Source organism: Octodon degus, unplaced genomic scaffold (assembly GCF_000260255.1).
Source record: "Octodon degus isolate 3935 unplaced genomic scaffold, OctDeg1.0 scaffold00107, whole genome shotgun sequence".
NCBI classification, from domain to species: Eukaryota; Metazoa; Chordata; class Mammalia; order Rodentia; family Octodontidae; genus Octodon; species Octodon degus.
The window spans coordinates 2,132,302-2,154,239 of record NW_004524683.1 but is presented as its reverse complement, the minus strand read 5'-3'; the positions used below and the strand labels follow the sequence as shown (position 1 = coordinate 2,154,239).

Genomic DNA, 21,938 nt, shown 5'->3' with positions numbered 1-21,938 from the left:
AATAAATAAATTAAAAATAAAAAAGTTACAAAAATCCCCTACACACACACACACACACACACACACACACACACACAAAAGCACACTGCAAAACAGAACCAGGTTCCTGGAAAGTGTTTCACTTTTTTTTTTTTAATTGGCTGGCTCAGGCTGCCTTAAGTGCGGGTCTGGTACTGTATGTGGAGCTGGGGATTGAACTGCAGTCTCCTGCGTCTGACTGAGTTTCCCCAAGCAGGAGCTTTCGACAATTGAGCTAACACACAAGCCCCTCTCACTTATCACTTTTGATCTTGTCTGCTGGAAGCCTTAAAATACATCTAATATATCCTAATTTAGAAAGATCAAATGATCTTTTTAAGACTATCAGTTAACCTATGTATATTATCCAAGAAAGAAATGACAGTAGATGTCTTTAAAATACTTAAGGGAAAAGGACACCAAAACGAACAATGTAAAATAACAATGTGGAATATAGTTCAGTAGAGTGAAAGGCTATGCGCGTCCTAAAGCATATTATATATGTATACACTGAACACCATTAGCTTTTCTTTTAAATAACTAATGTATAGCTAATGTTTTTTTTCTAATTAAATAATGAGTGTATAGCTAATGGTATACACTGAACACCATTAGCTTTTCTTTTATTTATTTTTTATTTATTTTTTTTTCACATTTATTTATTTGTGTGTGTGTGTGTGTGTGTGTGTGTGGCCAGCTCAGCCCACCAGGGGGCAGGACTGGCTGGCATGTGGTGCCGGGGTATTGAACCGCGGTCCCTGTGCTCTGTTTAGCTTAGCTTGTTCGAAGTAGGTGCTCTAGACCACCGAGCCATCTCACTAGCCCCAGCTTTTCTTTTAAATAACTATCTGTTTCCTTTAATTACTGTAAACTACCAAGGTACTTTAAATTTCTCAGCTATCTTTTCATCTGCTAATTAATTAATGCAGAAAAAATAAAACAAGAAATTAATATAATGTCCTGCTCCTGATCTTAAAGTTCTATTCTAATCATTTGGCTATAGTGACTCACACCGGTGCCTGAAGGCATCAGGACACACACTGCTAATGTAGCTGTATACACTGTTCAGAGTTACATTTTCAGTTCAACTGGTTTACAGATTGAAGTTTTCATTAAAGTTCTACCTTTTACTTGAGAAAGTCAGGAAATCTATAGCATTTAAATAAGTGAATTCTTTAATGTTAAATCCAGATTGCTGATGAGCGCCAACCTTTTTACATAATTCTGGAATTTAAAATACTTAAGGGAAAAGGACACCAAATAATTATAATTAGTATTACTTATAATTTTTAAATGTTTGTACACGTTTACTTCCAATTGGGGCTTTAGCTTATGATGAAATACAAAACAGCCCTTAAGATAACCTATGTTATCAATATGACTATAATTAGGCATTAAATTTGATTCTAGACCCCTGGTAGCTAAAGCCAAAGAATACATTATGTACCATATTGTCCAGTATTTTTCAGACTGCTATACCAAAAATACTTAATAATGAATACTTGCTTTTTTCTAAGATAAGAAAGAATGCTGCCTTTGCCTTCATGTCCAACCAGCCAGGAAATATAATGAAGTGGTTTCACCCTTTAAAAAATTTAAAGGTCAGAAAAAAAATGTAAATACACTAGAAAATCTTACTGGTAAAACCAAATATTGAGTATATAAACTTATTCTCTCATAAATCCACAAAATGTGAAATTCTAATTAATTTACAAGGAAAATAAAAGAAAAAATAGAGGAAGTAAGTGTAATGTTCTAAAATTCAAGGTTGCTATTTCTCTTGGACACCAAACTTATTTCCTTTCTTGATAAAACCATTAAATTCCATTTTATTCAAAATAACAATGATATAGATTATTATTTTAGAACCCAGCACAGATATGAATCACTTTGTGTATGGACGAAAGCTTTCATAAAGTTTCACTACTTTCTCAGGATGCATGTAACGCGAAATGTGCTGCTGTAACAACTGAAAGATGGAAGTTTTAGTTTAAGTGTTTCCTTCAATACATAAGCAAGGACAATGAGCAAAAGACATGATGTCAGTGTAATTTTCTTTTTCTCTTCACTCCCAAACTATAGTTTTCATGAGCTGGGAGTGGTGGTAAAATCCCAGGACTCAGGAGGGTGAGGCAAAGAATCACAAATTCAATGACAGCCTGAGCTACACAGCAAGATCCTGTCTCAAAAACCAAAAACAAGCCAAAAATACCATGCAAGCCCAAAGACAGTTTTGTGTTTTGGTTCTTTTTTTTGATTTTCAGTTTTTGAAGTACTAGGAACTAAATCCAGGATCTTTTGCACTGAGTTACATCCCCAGCCTTGTATTTTATTTTTTAAATTTTGAGCCATGGTCTTTTGCTAAATGGCTAAGTTGCCCAGAGTGTGTTTGAACTTGCCATTCACTCTTCAGCCTCTGGCTCCCAAAGTGTTGGGATTATCCCAGCACCATCATCCCAGCAGGTATTTTTATCATTTAATAAGCTAATAGATGGGGTAGTTGCATATGTTTTTCAAATTATTTTCTCACTACCTTCCTTTATAATTTTAAAAATAAATTCCTACTGAAACATACTATACAGAAAAAAACTGAGTTAAAATAACCTAATAAGGATAGAAAACTTAATTTAGTAAACTTTTTTCCTAATCAATTAAGTTATTTAGAGATGGGGTAGGGCAGTCTTCTTATGATGCTAAAACAGGCTTGTAATCTTTGGCCTCAAGCTATTCTCCTGCCTCGGCTTCTCCAGTAGCTGAGACTATAAGCAGGTACCACTGCGACCAGCAAAATTTAGTAAATTCTTGAAAATTAAGACACAATGTTAGTTTCAACTGCTTAGCAATCCTCAAAGCCCACACTACATTGTTTGAAATGTAAATTGAATTATGTGTATACTAAGACTGGCAGAGAGGAATAAAGTAGTTAATAAATGAGCCCAGCTAAATATATTTGTATATGAACAAAATAAACTGTACTTTATTTGATAACTCCAGAAAGATACTTTGCTTTAAAAAAAAAAAAAAAAAGAAAAAATAGCTCCCCACAAAAAGTTGATTTATTAGGCAGAGTGCAGTGGCTGAAACCTGGAGTGCTATGCGGGCCCCGCCCACAAGGCACACAGAAATGGTGATTGCGACTGAGCATGGTAGCACACGCCTGAAATCCTAGCTCTTGGGAGGCTGAAAACAGGAGAATTACTACTAGTCTGATCTATGTTGTGAGACCCTGCAGACCTTGTCCTAAATACAGAAAAAAAGGCTGATTTAAGAGGAATTTACAATGAATCAAATTTACCAAAAGAAACAAATCAGTCCACACAAAAAAGAAAATTAATAAAAGCAATATTTACCAGTTTTTAGAAAATTACTTCTTCTTTTTCTTTTCTTTACTCCCTAGCTAGCTATCTGCTTGTCTATCAGTATTGGAGACTTAACTCAGGACCTTGACACTAAACTACATCTCTAGCCCTTTATTTTTATTTTGAGGTAGGGTCGCATTAAATAACTAAATTGCCCAGGCTAGGCTTGAATTTGCCATCTTCTCGCCTCAGATTCTTAGAGTGCTGAGATTACAGGCATATGCCACAGTGTTCAGCTTTACCTTTACTTTTAAAACATCAAAAAATGTGGTAGCAGGCTGGGGAGATATATCAGTGGTCTAAGTGCCTGCCTGGCAAGTACAAGGACCTGAGTTCGATCCTTGATATTGCATGCCGTGCTGGCCTTGGAAACCTGGGTGCACCATGCTGCCCCGAAACCAGGTGTGGTAGTGGATGCCTATAATCCCAACACTGGGGAGGCTGAGACAGGAAAATCACTAAAAGTCCAAGCTGCATAGTGAGACCCTGTATCAAATAAACAAATAAATAAAATAAATTTAGGGCCAGGGATATAGCTCAGAAGCATAAGTGCCTGCCTGGCAAGCACAAGTCCCAAGTTAAATTGCCGGTACCACAAAATTAATTAATTAATTAATTAATGAAAAAAGTAAGTGGTAGCTACTACCAAATAAATTGCACTTCTATACTATAAAATACTAAAGTTAACATTTACACAAAACAATTTCAGATATTCACAAAAGGTAGCCAATTCATTATAAGAAAACATTAGTTTTTATCCCCAAAGAAACAGACTTGGAAAATCTAGCACAGTTAAGCTCCAGATTATAACACCTGTGTTTATAAATTCAGAACCTTTGTAAACTAAGTTGTATCCTTCAAAACTATGATTCACATTCAGTTTCTAATAAAGTAAATTTTCCCTTGAATTCTTACCTGTAATGTTGCTGTTGAGGGGGAAGTGCCCATGTGATGGTCAGAGCATGAATTTTTCTGATTGGAACAACTAAAAAATATTTTCCAGAAGAACAGATATAAGTGCTTCTCTATAACTTTTACTATAATAACTTTTCAAATAATTCAACATATTTTACCTTCTAATAAACAAAAGATTATATAAACTTATTATTTCAGATTGCCAATTTTCCAATTCTGAATAATGCAAATTTTAAAATTCTGTTTCACAGGTAGAAAAAGCATGGATAAAAGAGCAATGAGAATATTAAATGCTGCTAAAGATGGACCCTTTCTTTTAGGACAGGATACAGGACTAGGAGTTAAGAGATCTATAGGAAAAATTCCAACCATACCTCTACCTTGCTGCATGTGTTAATACAACCTACAGAAAAATCATTTGCATTTAAATCTTTCGGAATCTCTCTTCTCAAATACACTGGATTAAACTGTCTAAAGATTTTTCCTAATACTATTATTGTATGATTCTGTGATAAGGAATCTAAAGCCAGAAGGAAAATAATGGAAAATAAGTTGTCTCTGGAAGAGATGGCTCAAGAGAATAGAATCAGGTGCAGAAAGGGTACAGGCAGTCACTGATCAACAATGAAGGGGACAGCAAGGCTGGCATGGTGTAAAGAAGGACAGAATACCTAAGGCAATTAAAAGAAAAGTCGATCTGTTGTGGTAAAAAAAAAAAGAAAAAAGAAACAAATAGTAAATTAAGAATATTTCTGTAATATTCATTTAGGTAACTTCTAAAGTAAATTATAATCATATGGTAGGCTCATTATGAAGTTATTAAAGGCATAATATTAAAAATTTTAAAGTATACATATTTTACAATCTTATTTTTATTTTCATTAGTACATATTTGCAGTACATAATGATTCTTTCATGTCAAGAAAATATAGCTATAAAAAATCTGATAGAAATTTGCCAAAAATGATTTCTTTTTAAAGTAAGATTTAAGGGTAATTCCCTTAATGTCTTTGTGATTTTCTTCATCTAACAAATATTGTTCTATAATGAAGAAAAAACAATTTCCAAAGTATTTTTCTCTATCTTAAAAATAAGAGCAAAGTACAGAAAAAAATCAAATAGAAAACAAGTAAGAAAAAAAAATCAAAAGAATGAGAGTACATCAGGGAGGAAGCATGAAAACATTCAAGTAACACCCTGGCACCAGAATCAATCAACCTGCAGCTAGTCAGTGGCCTGCTATGTGTCACAAGATGGTTCTCCACTGCCTATTTTCTTTCCAACACAATTGTATTTTCTGTTGTGTTCTCATTTTCAAAGAAAATTGACAGTCAAGTTTTAGAGAATGTGCTAAAATTATTTCAAACAGTTTTAAACCTTAGGTTCACAAACCTCTATAAAGTTTGTTAAATGCTGGTGTGTCAAATGGATCCGTTAAATGGCCAAAGTTTGGTTTGGGTAACCCACTGAAAATAAAACAAATACATTAAAATTTAATTGGCAAAAGCCTTTTATAAGCAGTATCATTAGGGATGTCTAACAGATAATTTAGTCATTCTACATACTGCTGGCTGAAAAGCATTCTCAGCATGAGCAAATAATAGATGGCAACAAAGCCACAAAATCCTGAACTACGTATCCTATTCTTAAATCTCAGTCTCAACAATTAAAATGCCTTTGCAACTCACAACAGAAAGTAATGAACTGAAGGGACCTTCCACTCAAGTATTTACTGCTTATCAGCCTCATTCAATTTCAGTTCTCCTCCACTAGAAAGCTATTTCAGCAAGAAAAATTACACTACAGACAATACTTTAATTCAACGAACATACATGGGATGATTATTAGGTATAAAGCACTATATTGGACACTGAAATATTTTTAAAACTTGGGTCCTCTTCCCAGGAGTTTCTAATCTCGTTAATAAAAACTAGTGGGGGGGGGGAATGGTGGCCTATGCCTATAATTCCAGCACTCAGGAGGCTGTGACAGGAGGATTGCTGCCAATACAGGGCCAGCATGGGCTACAAAGTAACTTCAAGGTCAGCCTGAACTGCATAGTGAGACCTTGTCTCAAAAAGTCAAAAGAAAATAAAAAGATCATAAAACTTGTGAGTGTGAAAGAAATACTATGATTGAACCTAGCACAATCACACTTAATTACATTCGCAGCCCTTTTTCATCAGGACCTTTCACTTGCCAGGTAGGCACTTATGCCACTGAACTATCTCCAGGGCATCCTTTTAAAATTTATTTTGAGACTCTTACTATGTCACTAAGTAGCTCAGTGGCCCAAGCTGGGCTCAAACTTTCATTCTTTTGCCTCAGCCTCCCAAACTGCTAGAAAGAGATCATAACTTTAATGTCTTATAAAAGCATAGTCAATGCAAATTAGGATCTCTGCAAAGACCTTTGATTATGTCTCACTAAGAAACCATGATTACTAGTGAATAATATTTAGGAGAATTTGCTCAGCGGGTACTGATAGAACTTAATGAATATGTTACATATACCTCTGACTTTATTAGTAAAGATGCTGCCATCTGACATTTCTATAATTCATATAGAAAAATGTAAAAAAAAGAAAGTTAAAACCCCCACAAATTTGGCATAGCTTTTATTATCCCTCCATACATAAAAAGTATTGCTAAGTATCAATGGGAACCTATATAAGGACAAGATAATAACAACCAATCTGTTATCTTAAACTATTCTAACATTTTAAGCTAAATTTTCTTTCATAAAATTAAAATAACAGTACATTATAATGATGAAACAGAAAAGGCCACTTAGGTGCTGCAAGAAAAAAAAAATTTGACTTCAATTTACTAAAATGGAAACTGGCAGGGGATTAATAAAGAACTTAGTGCTTCAAATTTAAATTTTTGTACTTTCTGTAACAAGCATCTTTATACATACTTGCATCATTTTGATGATTCTGAAGTGGCAAAAAAATATTTTAAAAGACTGTGTATCAAATAAATGGGGTTTTAGGTAGTATGTAAAGTCATCTACAAGTTTCATTTTGTTTTGTACTGAGCTACATCCTCAGCTTCCTACCCACACTTTTTTCCTTCCTGACAGGATTTTGCTAAATAGCTGAGTTGCTAAGGATGCGCTGAACTTTCAATCCTCCTGCCATAGCCTTCCAGAGTGCTAGGGTCTCAGGAACACACCATCATGCCCAGCTAAACATGATTTCTTTTTTGGGGAAAAATATTACACATTCTGAACAACTTAAACAAAATAAAACTTCCAGAACACAATTTGTTGTGAGGAAAGAGACAAAAATATTATGTTCTTCACCACAGTATTTTCTTTTATATCAGTTTCAAAAACCCTACATAGAAGCAGAAAAGTACTGAATAACTGTAAAAGCAAGCATAAATTCTTCAAAATGATTACTTGCTTAAAACATAGCTCATAAATTCTGAAATAAAGGACACAAGTGTGTTATCTTGATTTTCCCAATCAAGAACTCTGTTATCTTATTTTACGTTTTCCTCCTGAGACCTTAATTTTATGACCTGCTTGGAAACAGAACAAAAACAAATTTGTTGGGACTCATACAAAAACAATATATAGTCTTTTGAATTTTAAACGTTTATTATTTATAAAAATAATTATCTTACTTGTTTGGTATCTGAGAGAAGATTTCAGTCACCCACTTTTCCAAAGTGTCCAGTGTTTCTTGAAGGGGAAAGGGAAAAAGTGACAAGTAATATTGTTATTTAATGAAGAAATGCAGAGATCTTCCATAGATCTTAAGATACAAAAGAAAGAGATATTTTACTATGGGAATTACTTGCCAGCCCTTAACCTGTAATGATTAGGAAAATATATAAGAGCAGATAAGAAAACCTTAAAAGACACACAATTTTGCTAAACTCTGATTTCTCAGTGATAAAGTCAGAAAAGACAAACAAGTAAAAAGAAAAGTGAGATGGACTGGAGATTTAGCTCAGTGGTGCAGGACCTGCCTGGTAAGCGTAAGATCTTGAGACTGATTCCTGGTATTTAGAAAAAGAAAAAAAAAAAAAGTGATGAGGAAAGACAGAAAAGGGAAGGAGGGAGGGGAAAAAAAAGAAGCAAAATAAATACTTGTCTATACTTTCACATAACTACTATACTCTGAGGTTTCAACCTTTATGTTTTCTTAGTTTTCATGATGGTATGATCTATATGTTCTAAATTCTGATTCTTACTTACATTTCATATGAAGTTCTTCTAAAATGTCTAGTAAAACACAAGATTCTAAATGAAAAAGGAAACCTCGTGGCTCTATGCAAGTGGTCCATCACTGGATTATTTGTTCATTCCATAAAGTACATGTGTTTCACTCACTGGCATAGTTCAATGGAAAACTACATTCATAGAATGTAAGTTTCTAAATTCAATCTCTAGTCCCATAAAAGTGCAAATTATCAGGTTTTTAATTTAATCTGTACTATTCATACACATGGTGAACTTCTAAATAGCACAAAAAATGCAGAAACTTCAAATGTTGAGTTTGTAAAAGGGCATTTTTAATTGGTTATAGTGACAATGACAGAAGTAACATAAAAGATTAATGAACATCCAACTCTACTCCTTTAATCAGCCTTTTTTGGGGGTACAGGGTCTCACTGTGCAGTTCAGACTCATAATGATCCTCCTGTTTTTAGCCTCCCTAGCAGCTGGGATTACAGGCGTGCACCACTGTGCCCATCTGGACTCTCATCTCGGGCTTAGTGTGCCCAGGGAGCGAAGCCCACACAACAAATATGTTATCTTGATTTTCCCAATCAAAAACTCTATTATCTTTTTTTTTCTGCTATCTTATATTATGCTAGATAGTATATGGTTTACTGAACTCTATGACTTGTTTTAAAAACACAATATTTTGTACTTTCTATAACAAGTACATAACAAGTAACTTTATACGTACTTGCATTATTTTGATGAATTTGAAATGGGCAAAAATTATTTTAAAAGACTCAAATTTAACAATTCTTCTGCCTAAATACAGTATTAAGAAAATCTTATACTGGTTATCACTTGGAAGAGAATGCAAAAAAAAAAAAAAAACTATCTAGTTGAAGAAAAATGCAGGTTAATAAAATAACTTGGAATACAATCAAAAGGTGTAAGTTAATTTACATGCCAAACATGGGATTCCCATTTTAACAGGTATAAAAGGAATACAGAAGCAAATCTGTAGCCAGAACAGAAGAATCATATCATATCCCTAACTTTATATTCAAATCAAACTGAACTGGATTAATTTTGATCAAAAATGAAAAAAGTTTATATATAATTACCAAATCACCTTTGATCTTAATTTTTATAATGTATACAGAAAAATTCTAGGAAAAGTATAAAATAAGGGTGAAAGGGTTCACTTTTCAAAAAGAAATGTGCAAACTGACTTTGAAAACCACCTCAGAGATAAAAATACAAAGTAAACAAAAGAAGGCTTCCATTGGTTTTTTAATGAAAGGGAAAAAAACCCAACAAACATGAGTTATTAAAGGAGTAAAAGGGCCAGCGAGATAGCTCAGCAGAGTAAGCACCTGCTTAGGCAAGTATAGAGACTGAGGTCCGATTCCCAGTACCACATGCTGTGCTGGCCCCAACCCCAGGGCACACAAAGCCTGAGATGAGAGTCCAGATGGGCAAAGTGGTACACGCCTGTAATCCCAGCTGCTGGGGAGGCTGAAAACAGGAGGATCATTACGAGTATGAACTGCACAGTGAGACCCTGTACCCGCCCCCCCAACAAAGCTGATTAAAGGAGTTGCATATTCATTAATCTTTTATGTTACTTCTGTCATTGTCACCAATTAAAAATGCCCTTTTACAAGCACTTACATAAGGATAAACAGACAACTTGCCCTGTAAGTTTATAAATGATACAGGCACAGAGGTATCAGACAGTGGCTTAAAAAGACCAATTCATAAATCCAGTATAGTGCCATGTGCCTGCAGTCCCAACTACTCAGGATGGTGAGGCAGGAGGATTGCTTAAGGTGAGCAGTTCAAGACCAACTGGGTAAGAGAATAAGACCCCATTTAAAAAACAAAAAGCTCAGCATGGTAACCAAACCTGGAATTCCAGCTCAAAAGGCAGAGACACGAGGGTCACAGTAAGTTTGTTAGAGGACAGCCTGAGCAATACTGTCAGTTCAAGGTCAGCCTAAACCACAAAGTAAGACCTTGCTTTAGAAAAACAAAATACAACCTGTTCCTTTTGAGTGCAGACCAGCCTTGAACTTACTACACAGCAAGGCTAGCATTGAACTCATGCTCTGCCCGTCTTACCTTCCCAAATTCTAAGATTACAGCCATGTGACATCATATCTATCTAGATAAACCTGATTCTAAAAGGGAAACCAGGAATTTTCTGCTTATGTACATATACATACACACATATATAGTGTGTATACGTGTGTGTTACTGAGGATTTAACCCAGGGTCTTCAGAGCTGCATTCCCACCCCATTTTTGAGACAACAGTCTAAATTACTAAATTGTGGGCCAGCCTGATAGCTCAGCGGACTGAAGCACCTGCTTAGGCAGAATGCAGTGGCTGGGGGTTTGATCCCTAGCCTGCCATGCTGGCCCCACCTGCAGGGCGCACTGAGAGACAATTGAGACTGGGAGTGGTGGTGTGCACCTGGAATCACAGTGCTTGGGAGGCTGAAAACAGGAGAATCACTACGAGTCTGATCTATGTAGTGAGACCCTGTAGACCCTGTCCTAAATACAGAAAAAATAAAACATAAATTACTAAACTGCCCAGGCTAGGCTCAAATTTAACAATTCTCCTGACTCCATCTCCTCAGGTACTGAGATTATAGGAGTATACCACCATGTTCAGGTTTGAGCAACTTTTGACCCTCCCTAAATAATAGCCTGCTGTTTTACCAAGAAAAAGAAGTTTTACCAAGAACTTAAAATTATTAACAAATATTTTGTATTTTACATGTGTTATATGCAGTGAAAAGTACATGAGAACCATGAGAGTTCTTACTAGAAAAATGAAATATTTTTCTGCCTTAACACTGCATCTTTCTTTTTCTCCTTAAACTTTGCTTTAATGGGTCTCAAAATTCTGTGACTGATTTTTTATCAAGTTTCCATTAAAAAGTATTTTTTTGATTTTAAAAACTAATAACTCAAAAACTGCCACACACACAAAAAAAAGGTCCACAAAACATTCTCCTTTCCTTCTGAAGGTTTTATGATACATTGTTATTATTAACCAGTCTTTCACTATTAAATTTAAATGGCCAACTGGGAGAAACGGTTCTGAGACTGGTCTTCCATCACTGATTAAGACTGGGGTGGCAGGTGTTACGGATAATATCCATTTAGCCTTCTGAACTTTCTGGGCAGACCTGGTGACCTTGCCAGCTCCAGCAGCCTTTTTGTACAGAGTTGGATGAACTGTCTGTCTCATAATAGAACAGCAATTAACAGTCTGTCTCATATGGTGGACAGGACAATCCAATACAGGGGCATAGCCAGCACTGATGTAGCCCAGATGGTTCAGAATAATCACCTGAGCAGTGAAACCAGCTGCTTCCATTGGTGGGTCATTTTTGCAGTCACCAGCAACACTGCCATGCCGGACATCTTTGATAGACATGTTCTTGACATTGAAGCCCACATTGTCCCCAGGAAGAGCTTCACTCAAAAGCTTCATGGTGCATTTCAACAGACTTGACTTCAGCTGTGACACTGACTAGAGTAAAGGTGACCACCATGCCAGGTTTGAGAACACCAGTCTTCACAGGGACAATGCCAATATCACCAATTTTGTAGACATCCTAGGGGGGCAGCTGCAAAGGCTTGTCGGTTGGGTGAGTGGAATCCAAAGCTTTAAGCAGTGTGGTTCCACTGGCATTGCCATCTTTACAAGTGATCTTCCAAAGTATGTTAGCACTTGGCTCCAGCATGTTGTCACCATTCCAACCAGAAATTGTCACAAAAACTACGGTGTCAGAGTTGTAGCCGATTTCTTAATGTAGGTGCTGACTTCCTGAACAATTTCCTCATATCTCTTCTGGTTCCGTGGAATCCATTTTGTTCACACCAACAATTAGTTGTTTCACACCCAGTGTGTAAGCCAGAAGGGCATGCTCACGGGTCTGCCCATTCTTGGAGATACCAGCTTCGAATTTACCAACACCAGCAGCAACAACCAGGACAGCATACTCTGCCTGAGATGTGCCTGTAATCATGTGTTTGATGAAGTCTCTGTGTCCAGGGGTATCAATGATGGGCACATAGTATTTGCTGGTCTCAAATTTCCACAGGAAGATGTCAATGGTGATACCATGCTGATGCTCAGCTTTCAGCTTGTTCAAGACTCAGGCATACTTGACGGAACCCTTCCCCATCTCAGCAGCCTCCTTCTCAAGTTTTTCAATGGGTCTTTTGTCAGTGCCACTGCAATTTGTAGATCAGATGGCTGGTGGTGCTGGGCTTGCTGAAGTCCACATGTCCAATGACGACGATATTAATGTGGGTCTTTTCCTTTCCCATGTTGGTTTTGATTTAATGGTGGTTTTTCACTACACCTGTGCTCTCGTGGCAAACCCGTTGCGAAAAAACATTGCATCTGTTTACATTTCTACTGTGAATAACACCATATATGGCCTGTGTGTGAGCACACATTTTTTCTTTTGCAATACTGGGGACTGTATCCAGGGTCCTATGCATGCTGGGCAAGTGCTGTTACTTCTGAGCTACATACTGAAACTTTCAGTTTTTTATTTTGAGATAAGGTCTTGCCTACTTGACCTCAAACTTAAAATTCTTCTGCCTCAGTGACCTAGTAGCTATGCCATTATACCCAGGCGCAAGTTTTGATAAATTTAAATTTTTGTAATGAATTTACATATATTTTATGTAGTAAAGCAAAGACAATGATCTGCAGGTATCTCAAAATTCATAATATACATTTTTCTTAATTTTTTTGATATTTCTAGGCCACATGTTATATCTGTGAGTTTTTTTTTAAACTATTATAAATCTAAAAAAAAAAAAGGTATGTTAGTGGACCCATGCAATTCAGACTTCATTGTTTAAGGATTAGCTGTACTTTTTTTTTTTTTTTTTTCTTTGTGGAACCGGGGATAGAACTCAGGGCCTTGTGCTTGCCAGGGAAGCGCTTATTCCACTGAGCCATCTCCCCGGCCCCAGATTAGCTGTACTTCTAATGGCAATAATGCATGATGTTACCTTTGGACTGAACAACTAAAGTCATATAATGAGCAGAGTAGTAACGCATCCAGAATTCTCTCAATCTAGCATGTGTATCAATATTATTCTTTTTTGGTTCATGCTTGAGAGTCTCAGCATTTCCTGTAAAAAGATGAAAAAAATTACACTAATATTTTAGGATACATTGAATAGTATTATAGAAGTAACTAAACTCATTGAGTAAGTTCAATGTCTTTTGCAACAACAATGCAATGTTCTCCTATTTTACTTGACTATGAAATAACCCAAATGACTCAAGAATATTGAACTAGTGTATAATAGTGACTTTAAGCAAAAATTATAAACAATTCTGAAGTTTATTTTAATATATAAGGATTTTATCTCTGGGAACTGCCCAAGTTCCCTTGCTTAACAGTCTAGTAATTAATGCAGGATTTTCTCTCTGCATTATTTCATTAACATTCTGCCTAGTTATTAAAAATAAATCCAGGATGTATACAAACTGTATAAAATATGCTGCGGTTTTTTTGTCTGTTTGTTTGCCTGTTTTTTTTTTTTTTGTTTGTTTGTTTTTTGGTTGAATTGTCTTTTTTAATGTTTTATTTTATTTTATTTAGAAACAAATATCAATGAGACACTTTCAAAGCTGATTAACAGGACAGTTTCAATAATTAATACATTGTACATTGTTATCTTCTTAGTGGTTATCCATAGTACAAGAAGCAGACAGGATATCTTGTCCAAACACTATTAGTACAAATCTTTCTTCTCACTGAATTAAGCAAAAGTAGCTGTATATATATCCTAACTATTCTGTATATACAAATACAAAATGGTCCTTCCTTTGTATCCCCTTTTTTTGTTTACTCCTGTCAGAGATGGGTAGTCCATTGGCATCTAAATACTACAGGTGCATGAATTCAGCAAAACAATCCAACACAGTCCAGCAGTCCACAATAGTAGTGGGTTATCCACAGAAGTTGTTGATCTGAGCCTTTCACAGCCCAGCATATTAATATGGCTTTACTTTATATACCTCGTTTTTATACTTTTCTGCTGGATGGTTAAGACCAAGATAAAGCAAGACCTATACAACAAGAAATGTAACTTTTGTATCTGATAAGGTCAGTCAAGTACTCTCAGGATTTATCCTGTAGCCCTGTACCGCACTTTGTAGATCCTTTGTCAGTGTCGGCCATGAGGATGAGTCACAGCCATTGCTTGACCAATTTGCTCTCTGTGAAAACCTGAGAGAATGTTTTCTCTCCATGTGACTCTCCTTAGGCACACTATACATAATTGATCACATTCCATTCCCCTGTGGCTCGATAATCTCCTTGATCAGAAAATTTGGGGTACAACTGAGTTACATGATGCTACAGTACAGGTTCTCCTATGTCCTGAGTCTTCACTGACCTTGAAAGGCTAGGGCCAAAATGTTGGCTGACCTTGCAGCCCTTCCTTTTCTCCAATTTTTGATCTGCAACTTAGGTTGTTAACCATCCAGAAGAGAAGCTTATTATTACTCTGCAACATATGCAGTTCAGTTTACTCTGTCTAAATATCAAACATCTTAGGCATAACATGGAACAGGTATTTTCCATCAAGAACTGATATGTTAAACTTTAAGTCCCTACAGAATATGAAGAAAATAAATTTTTTTAAAAATAGGAATAAACACATTTTACACAAAAATTTAGAAATCTAACCATATGCAGTATTGTAGCAGGACAGTCCTATGACCTTTTTTTTTCCTTGTGTCTTTTTTTTTCATTTATTACCCTGAATTTTCTTTTAAGGAGAGGTTTATTTTTTGTTTTTGGTGCCAAGAACCGAACCTAGGGCTTTCAGGCAAGTGTTTTATTGTTGAACCAAATCCCAGCCCCACAAACTGTATAAAATATAGATGGAAGCAAAATGTCCCTTGAATAAAGTATACTTTTTTCTTTTTGGTACTGGGGATTGAACTCAGGACCTTGCACTTGCTAGGCAGGCACTTATGCCACTAAGCTATCTTCCCAGCCCCAAATAAAGTGTACTTTGAATCAACTCATACTAGTTTCTACTTTTGGCCATAAGATTAATATTAGGATAGAACTGAACACCACCACCAATAAAGTCATTATGAAAATCTGATACCAGTAAAACAAAATTAGGTCACTGTTCAAAACTATTAGAGCAGCAGGTATACAGCTCAGTGGCACAATGCCTGCCAGGAAAGTACCAGGTCATAGGTCATGAGCTCAATTCCCAGAAACAGAAAAAGACAACAAACTATTAAAGAGATTAAATCATTCCTGAGTCTCTGCTGATAAATGGACATGTCAGGTTGGGCTACAGCACAAAGCACACAATCAGATAAATACATTCAAATACTTAATCTATTCCATACTAGCTACATGACTTAAGCAAAGGAAATTAGGTAACTTTCCCAAGCCTGTTTATCTTTAAATGGAGATGATAATGCTATCTATTTAACATTGCAATAATGATCAAAAGAGATAATTCACACACTGTTGCCAGAGTACTGTGATCTGGAAGGAATCACAAACTATTATGTGCTTTCCTTGCTATATTCAATGTTACAGAACCAAATGCAAGCATGAGTTGAAAAACTATCAGCTTCCCTAAAAGATAAAGTATACTTTAACTATTCTAGCACTTTAATTCTCATTTCTTTATCATTTTTATTTCATTAGCAGAGTTTTTTATTCTCAGTCTTATAGGACAGATGAAATAAGATGAATTATTTACTTACCCCAAAAGAACTTCCCCATAGGATGTCCAGGTCTGGCAAGACTTCCAAATAACATTTCCTTTCTGTTTGCATCAGAAGGTCTTGCAAGTTGATATTCTGTCGATTTAAAAAAAAAAAAACACTTTTAATAAAAATAAAACTCTAGCATCTGCTTTATTGTCTGAAAATTCAAGCTCACAGAAATAAATAACAAAATTAACTTTATAAATCAAAAGACTGAAATTGGAAAGTCAAGGACATAGGCTTAGTTCTCATTTAATTTGTTACTTTGATTAAATCAATCAACTTCCTAGAGTTTTTCCCTTATTTTTCAAATGAAACAAAGATAATTAATGATTCAAAGGTTTCAGCTCTAGGTTTCTATGTCCAAGAATTTATTGAAGAAAATGCTAATAAAATGTTAAATCATATTCTTTCTATCTTGAAACTAAATGTTGTATATCATTTAAATTTCCTACAAAGCCAACTCTGTTGGTCATGAAGTCTGATTCTTAAGAACCATCACTTTGAAGTCAGAAATATCTTAATTAGTGCTAAAGACTGAGTATGTATGTTCCCCTCAAATTCATATGTTCAAACCTAATCCCCAGTGTAAAGGTTTTTGAAGGTATGCTTCTGGGAATGATTAGGTCATGAGGTGCCCTTTATGAATAACATTATAAAAGAACCCACAGAGAGCTTCCTCCCCTATTCTATCATACGAGAACATAGGGCAAAGCTGGCCATTTACAAAGCAGGAGGCAGACCTTCACTAGAAACAAATACAATGGCACTTTGATCTTGGACTTCTCAGCCTCCAGAACCGAGATAAATAAATTTAGGTTGTTATCAGTCACCCAGTCTATGGCATTCTGTTATCAAATCCTACCCTCAAGGAGTTTGCATTATAATAAAGGAGGCAAGTTACAAGCAAACTAACAGATTTTAACATAAGGTCGATTAAGGATGAATGTAATAGAGAGGCTTCTCAAAATTAAAAGAAATAGTCCAAAATAATATTAAATATATTACCTACTCAGGGTTTTCGTTTCTTCAACCATAAATATGTAACTGTTTCTATAACTAACAAATTCAAGCCACAAAGCACCTACAGATATGTAACAAATAATAAAAATCAAACTATATATTAGAACAGTGTAGTTAAAATGATACCTCAAGCAAAAAGATAATGTGAGCTTTTAAAGTTTTAAGACAGCATTTGCTTTATGAATTACTATCTTGTAAAAGATTAGCTACTATGGTAAAATCCTTAACAAATTAATAACCTAAAATGTACCATCCTTTTGATTTATTTCAAATCTATCCCAAATAGAACATTTACTGACTTCAGGAATAAATATGACCCATCCATTTCAATAGTGTCTTTTAAAATACAAGATAAAGCCAGGTGTTATGGCACAACCCTGTAGTCTCAGCACTTGGGACCCTGAGCCAGGAGAATCACAAGTTTGAGGCCAATCAAGGCTATAACAGGGAGCTCGAGGTCAGCCTGAGAGACCCTGACTGAAAACAAACAAAGAGGATTAAATTGCTTAGTGTTAAAATGTGTTAATTCAATGAGAGAAATAAAAGATAGTGAGACATAAATCATTTCTTTTACCACTATCAACAGCCTCAACTTCACGGTCAATTGCATCTCTGATCATTAGCGGATGAATAAAGAATTGAGCCCATCTGAAAAACAAAAGAAAATAAGCATTTCTATTTTTGTTCAGTTTCTTCAATCAACATCTTTTTTTATTTTTTTTATGTTTTGGTGGTACCAGGGATTAAACTCAGCCCTTGTGATTACCAGGCAAGCACTTATTCCACTGAGCTATCTTCCTGGCCTCTAATCAACATTTTTTTTTTAATTAAAAAGTGTTACTAAGTTCAACAGACATTCAGTTCAGTTATGAATAGGTACTAGATTTTGTTAAATGCTTTTTCTATCTATCAAGAATAATGAGCTGTAGTTTTTGTCATATATTCTATTACAATAACATAACATTGATTTATCACATGGTAAACTTTGCATTCCTGGGATAAAACGAAATTGGTCATAGTGCACAATTTTTTTTTTTTAACATGCTGCTAGATTAGATTTTGGGGTGGCCTCCCCATTAGGACTTTTGTATCTATATTTATAAGGGATACTGGCCCTTGGTTTCCTTTTCTTCTGATAACACCGACTGGTTTTGGTATCAGTATAATACTGGCTTAATATAATGAATGAGAAGGAGTATTCTATTTTTCATAAGTTTGTGAAATATTAAAGTTAATTCTTTTTTTTTAGAGTTAATTCTTTAAACATTTGAGAGAATTCATTAAGAAGCTATCTGGGCTAAAACATGTTTTGGAAAGTTTTTCATTAATATAATCTGTCATTATAGGTCCATTCAGGTTTTTTGTCTTAAGACAACACTGTCTCTCTCGAGTAATTTATTCATTTCATTTGGGTTATCTAATTTGTTGGAACACAACTGTCCATGGTACAACCTTACAGCCCTTGTTATTTTGATAAAATTGGTACTAATGTCCCTACTCTCATACTTGATTTGCATCAACTCAGTCTTTTTCCTTGGTCAATGTACATTGAAAGTTTGTCAATTTTGTTGATTATTAAAAATAATCAATTTTGGGGACTGGAGAGATAGCTCAGTAGAATAAGCACTTCCCTGGCAAGTGCAAGGGCCTGAGTTTAATCCCTGGTTCCACCAAAAAAAAAAAAAAAAAAAAAGGCAAAAACAATAATAATAATAATCAATTTTTACTTCGTTAATTTTTTGTGTAATTCATTGTTACTTTGTTTTGTTTTAAGACAAGGTCTCACTATGTAGTTTAGGCTGGTCTCAACCTCATGGTAATCTTTCTGCCTTAGCCTCCTGATACTGGGATTACAAGCATCTACCACCACATGTAGCCTCTCTGTTGTATTTCTATTTTCTGTTTTCATTTATTTTTATTTTACTATGCTTTTGATTATGACCTTTCTTCTGCTTACTTTGGGTTTAGTCTGCTTTTTTGAGTCTAATTATTGTCTTAATCTTCTATATCCATAAGAGGATTTTTCCTGTGGGATATGATAGCACACACCTGTAATACTAGTACTAGGGAGGCTGAGGCTATACAGTGAGCTGAAGGTCAGCCTGAACTACATAATGAGTCTGTGAAAGAAAAACAGGGAGCAAGAGAGAGAGGAAGGGAAGGAGTAAGAGATGAAGGGAGGGAAGAAGAAAAAAGGAGGAAGAGAGAAACAGAAGAAAGAAAGGGAGGGAGGGAGAGACAGGGATAGGGGAGAGAGAGAGAGAACAGGAACAGAGAGAAGAGAGAAAGAGCGAGAGAGAGAGCGAGTGTGAGCAAGAGCAAGTGGGAGCAAGCAGACAAGAAAGGGAAAGGGAAAGGGGAAGGGAAGAGGATGAGTATTTTTTAATGGTTATCAATTACTGAGAAAGGTGTACTAAATCTTCCGCTATGTTTGGTTAACTGCTCATTTCTTCTCATATTCGTTTCTATTTTATTTACATTTGCCTTATCTAACATCTACTATTTATGGCATGAATATAGGATCTGATGTTCTCGTTAATTTTTTATATATAAGTATGATACCATTTGTCTCATAAATTCTGAATTTTTTTTAAACAGAAGAAAATGTGTCAGATGATATTTTTGTTAAAGCAGTTCTTAAACCAAAACTTTGGAGTAACCCAAGCTTCTTAGCTAATTTTATATCAAATTCTACCACCTCTGAGATAGCCAGATTTTATTCAGCTTTTCTTCTGCTTAAAATGTCTTTATATAAAGACCTATTTGGATTTTATGAAACTTAGGAGCTAAGAACTGTGAAACAAAAGCAAACACACAGTTGTAGGTTAAGGTCTCTGCTCAAAGTATTCTTGATCTCTTAAATTTACAAACAAGGGGCTGAGGAAATAGCTCAGTAGAATAAGCGCTTGCCTGGCAAGCACAAGGGCCAGAGTTCAATCCCCGGTTCTGGAAAAAAAGTACAGTGCTTGCCTCACATGCTGCACCAGCCCTGCTCTGAGCCAGCCACACTGAAAAAAAAAAAAAAAAAAAAAATTTACAAACAAAATCCTGGCATTTACATTGTCTTCTTTAGCCAGCTCTCTATTCTTCTGTTATTTTGGCATTCAAGCTTGTAAAAAAGTAAAAATTGTGTCCATTTTAATAAAATTTTGGCATTCTTTTAGCCTAACAATTATTAATTCAGGGCTTCAGGAAAATATAGAAATTTATGGCAATATTTATCTTTTGATTTTATGGCACTGCATTGATCAAATATCTGTGCTTCAAATTCTTGAACTACAATATATTAAAAAAAAATAAACAAAAAATATCACTCCTCAAAGATTATACTGGCCAAACTCAAGATTGACTGATTGATTGATTGATTGATTGATTGCTTTCAATTTTACATTTATATCTAGAGTTTGGTATAAAGTGATTCCATTTCTTCCAATATGGATTTTGCAAACTTTTTTTTTGGGAGGGGAGCAGAACTGGGGATTGAACTCAGGCCCTTACGCTTGCCAGGGAAGCGCTTATTCCACTGAGCCATCGCCCCAGCCCCTATGACAAACTTACTCAAAAGATTTTTTTAAAAAAAGGTCTTAAAATATACCTAGTAATTTTAATTACTGGAACTTAACAAAAGAAATATCTAAGGATATATGTAAGAGTTAAAGATATTTACCACAGCATTACAGTAGCAGAAAACTGTTGACAACTATCCAAGAACAGGTTAACTGGTTGAACAGATTAAGGTACATTATTTCTATACAATGTAACTAATATACAATCATGTAAAATGCCTTATAAAATGAAAAATTATACAATTATGTTACAAAAATATAGGTTAAAAAGGATATGAATCATATGATTCATATAAAAATACATATTAGACAGCATGTAACTAGGTAACTGAAATGCTAACTGGCCATTTCTAGACTGTAAAATTATAAACAACATTTGTTTTTCCACGTTTTCTACTAAATTAGAAAACACTGCAACAAATCAATATAGAATACTCACGAAACTCAAAGGATGTTTAATAAGTAAAAACCAAATTGTTACAGAGCAAGAATCAACACATACTTAATAGTTTGTTTTTCTAAAGAAGAAAGTATTGACAATTCTATAGGATTAGAATACTCCTTGAAATGAAATACCATAGAGTACATCCAATGTTTCAATTTGTAAGATGTTATTAGATAATTAAAATAAAAATATACTTTGAAATGTTACCTATCCAAAGCTTCCTTGAAGTATTTTCTCTGGACATCAAACTGAAAGACTGTCCGCTCACAATCAGTTGAGGCGTTGTCACTGCCTCCATGTTTCTTTAGGAAGGCATCAAATCCATTCTCATCTGGATATTTTAAGCTACCCATGAATACCACTAAATGACAAGAACAAAAAGTCACACACATAAAAGTTCTGATTCTCCTGCCTTATGTCTCCCAGAGTACTAGAATTATTAGTATTCACCATCATACCCCACTTGAACTTTCTTGCTGTGTACAGAAAATCTGGGAGAAAGTGTACCAACAAATTAACAATAGCTCTGCCTGGTTAATTCTTTATTAGACTGCTACTTTTACAATGTTCTATCATGCTCATAGTTTTCTTTTCTTTCTTTCTTTCTTTCTTTCTTTCTTTCTTTCTTTTTAATGAATTTAG

At 35.0% G+C, this 21,938-nt stretch overlaps 1 protein-coding gene across 2 annotated transcripts in view; it reads right to left on the bottom strand.

The window, feature by feature from the left end:
• Positions 1 to 21,938, bottom strand: part of Nrdc (nardilysin convertase) — a 92,056-nt gene that overhangs the window by 37,103 nt on the left and 33,015 nt on the right. For both annotated transcript variants that reach the window (XM_004639124.2, XM_004639125.2), the window contains 8 exons: positions 21,504 to 21,657; positions 17,860 to 17,933; positions 16,260 to 16,355; positions 13,520 to 13,642; positions 7,925 to 7,982; positions 5,685 to 5,758; positions 4,293 to 4,362; positions 1,525 to 1,602 (listed from right to left, as the gene is read on the bottom strand). In XM_004639124.2, coding sequence (XP_004639181.1) covers positions 1,525 to 1,602; positions 4,293 to 4,362; positions 5,685 to 5,758; positions 7,925 to 7,982; positions 13,520 to 13,642; positions 16,260 to 16,355; positions 17,860 to 17,933; positions 21,504 to 21,657 — 727 coding nt within the window. The remainder of the gene's footprint in view (positions 1 to 1,524; positions 1,603 to 4,292; positions 4,363 to 5,684; positions 5,759 to 7,924; positions 7,983 to 13,519; positions 13,643 to 16,259; positions 16,356 to 17,859; positions 17,934 to 21,503; positions 21,658 to 21,938) is intronic.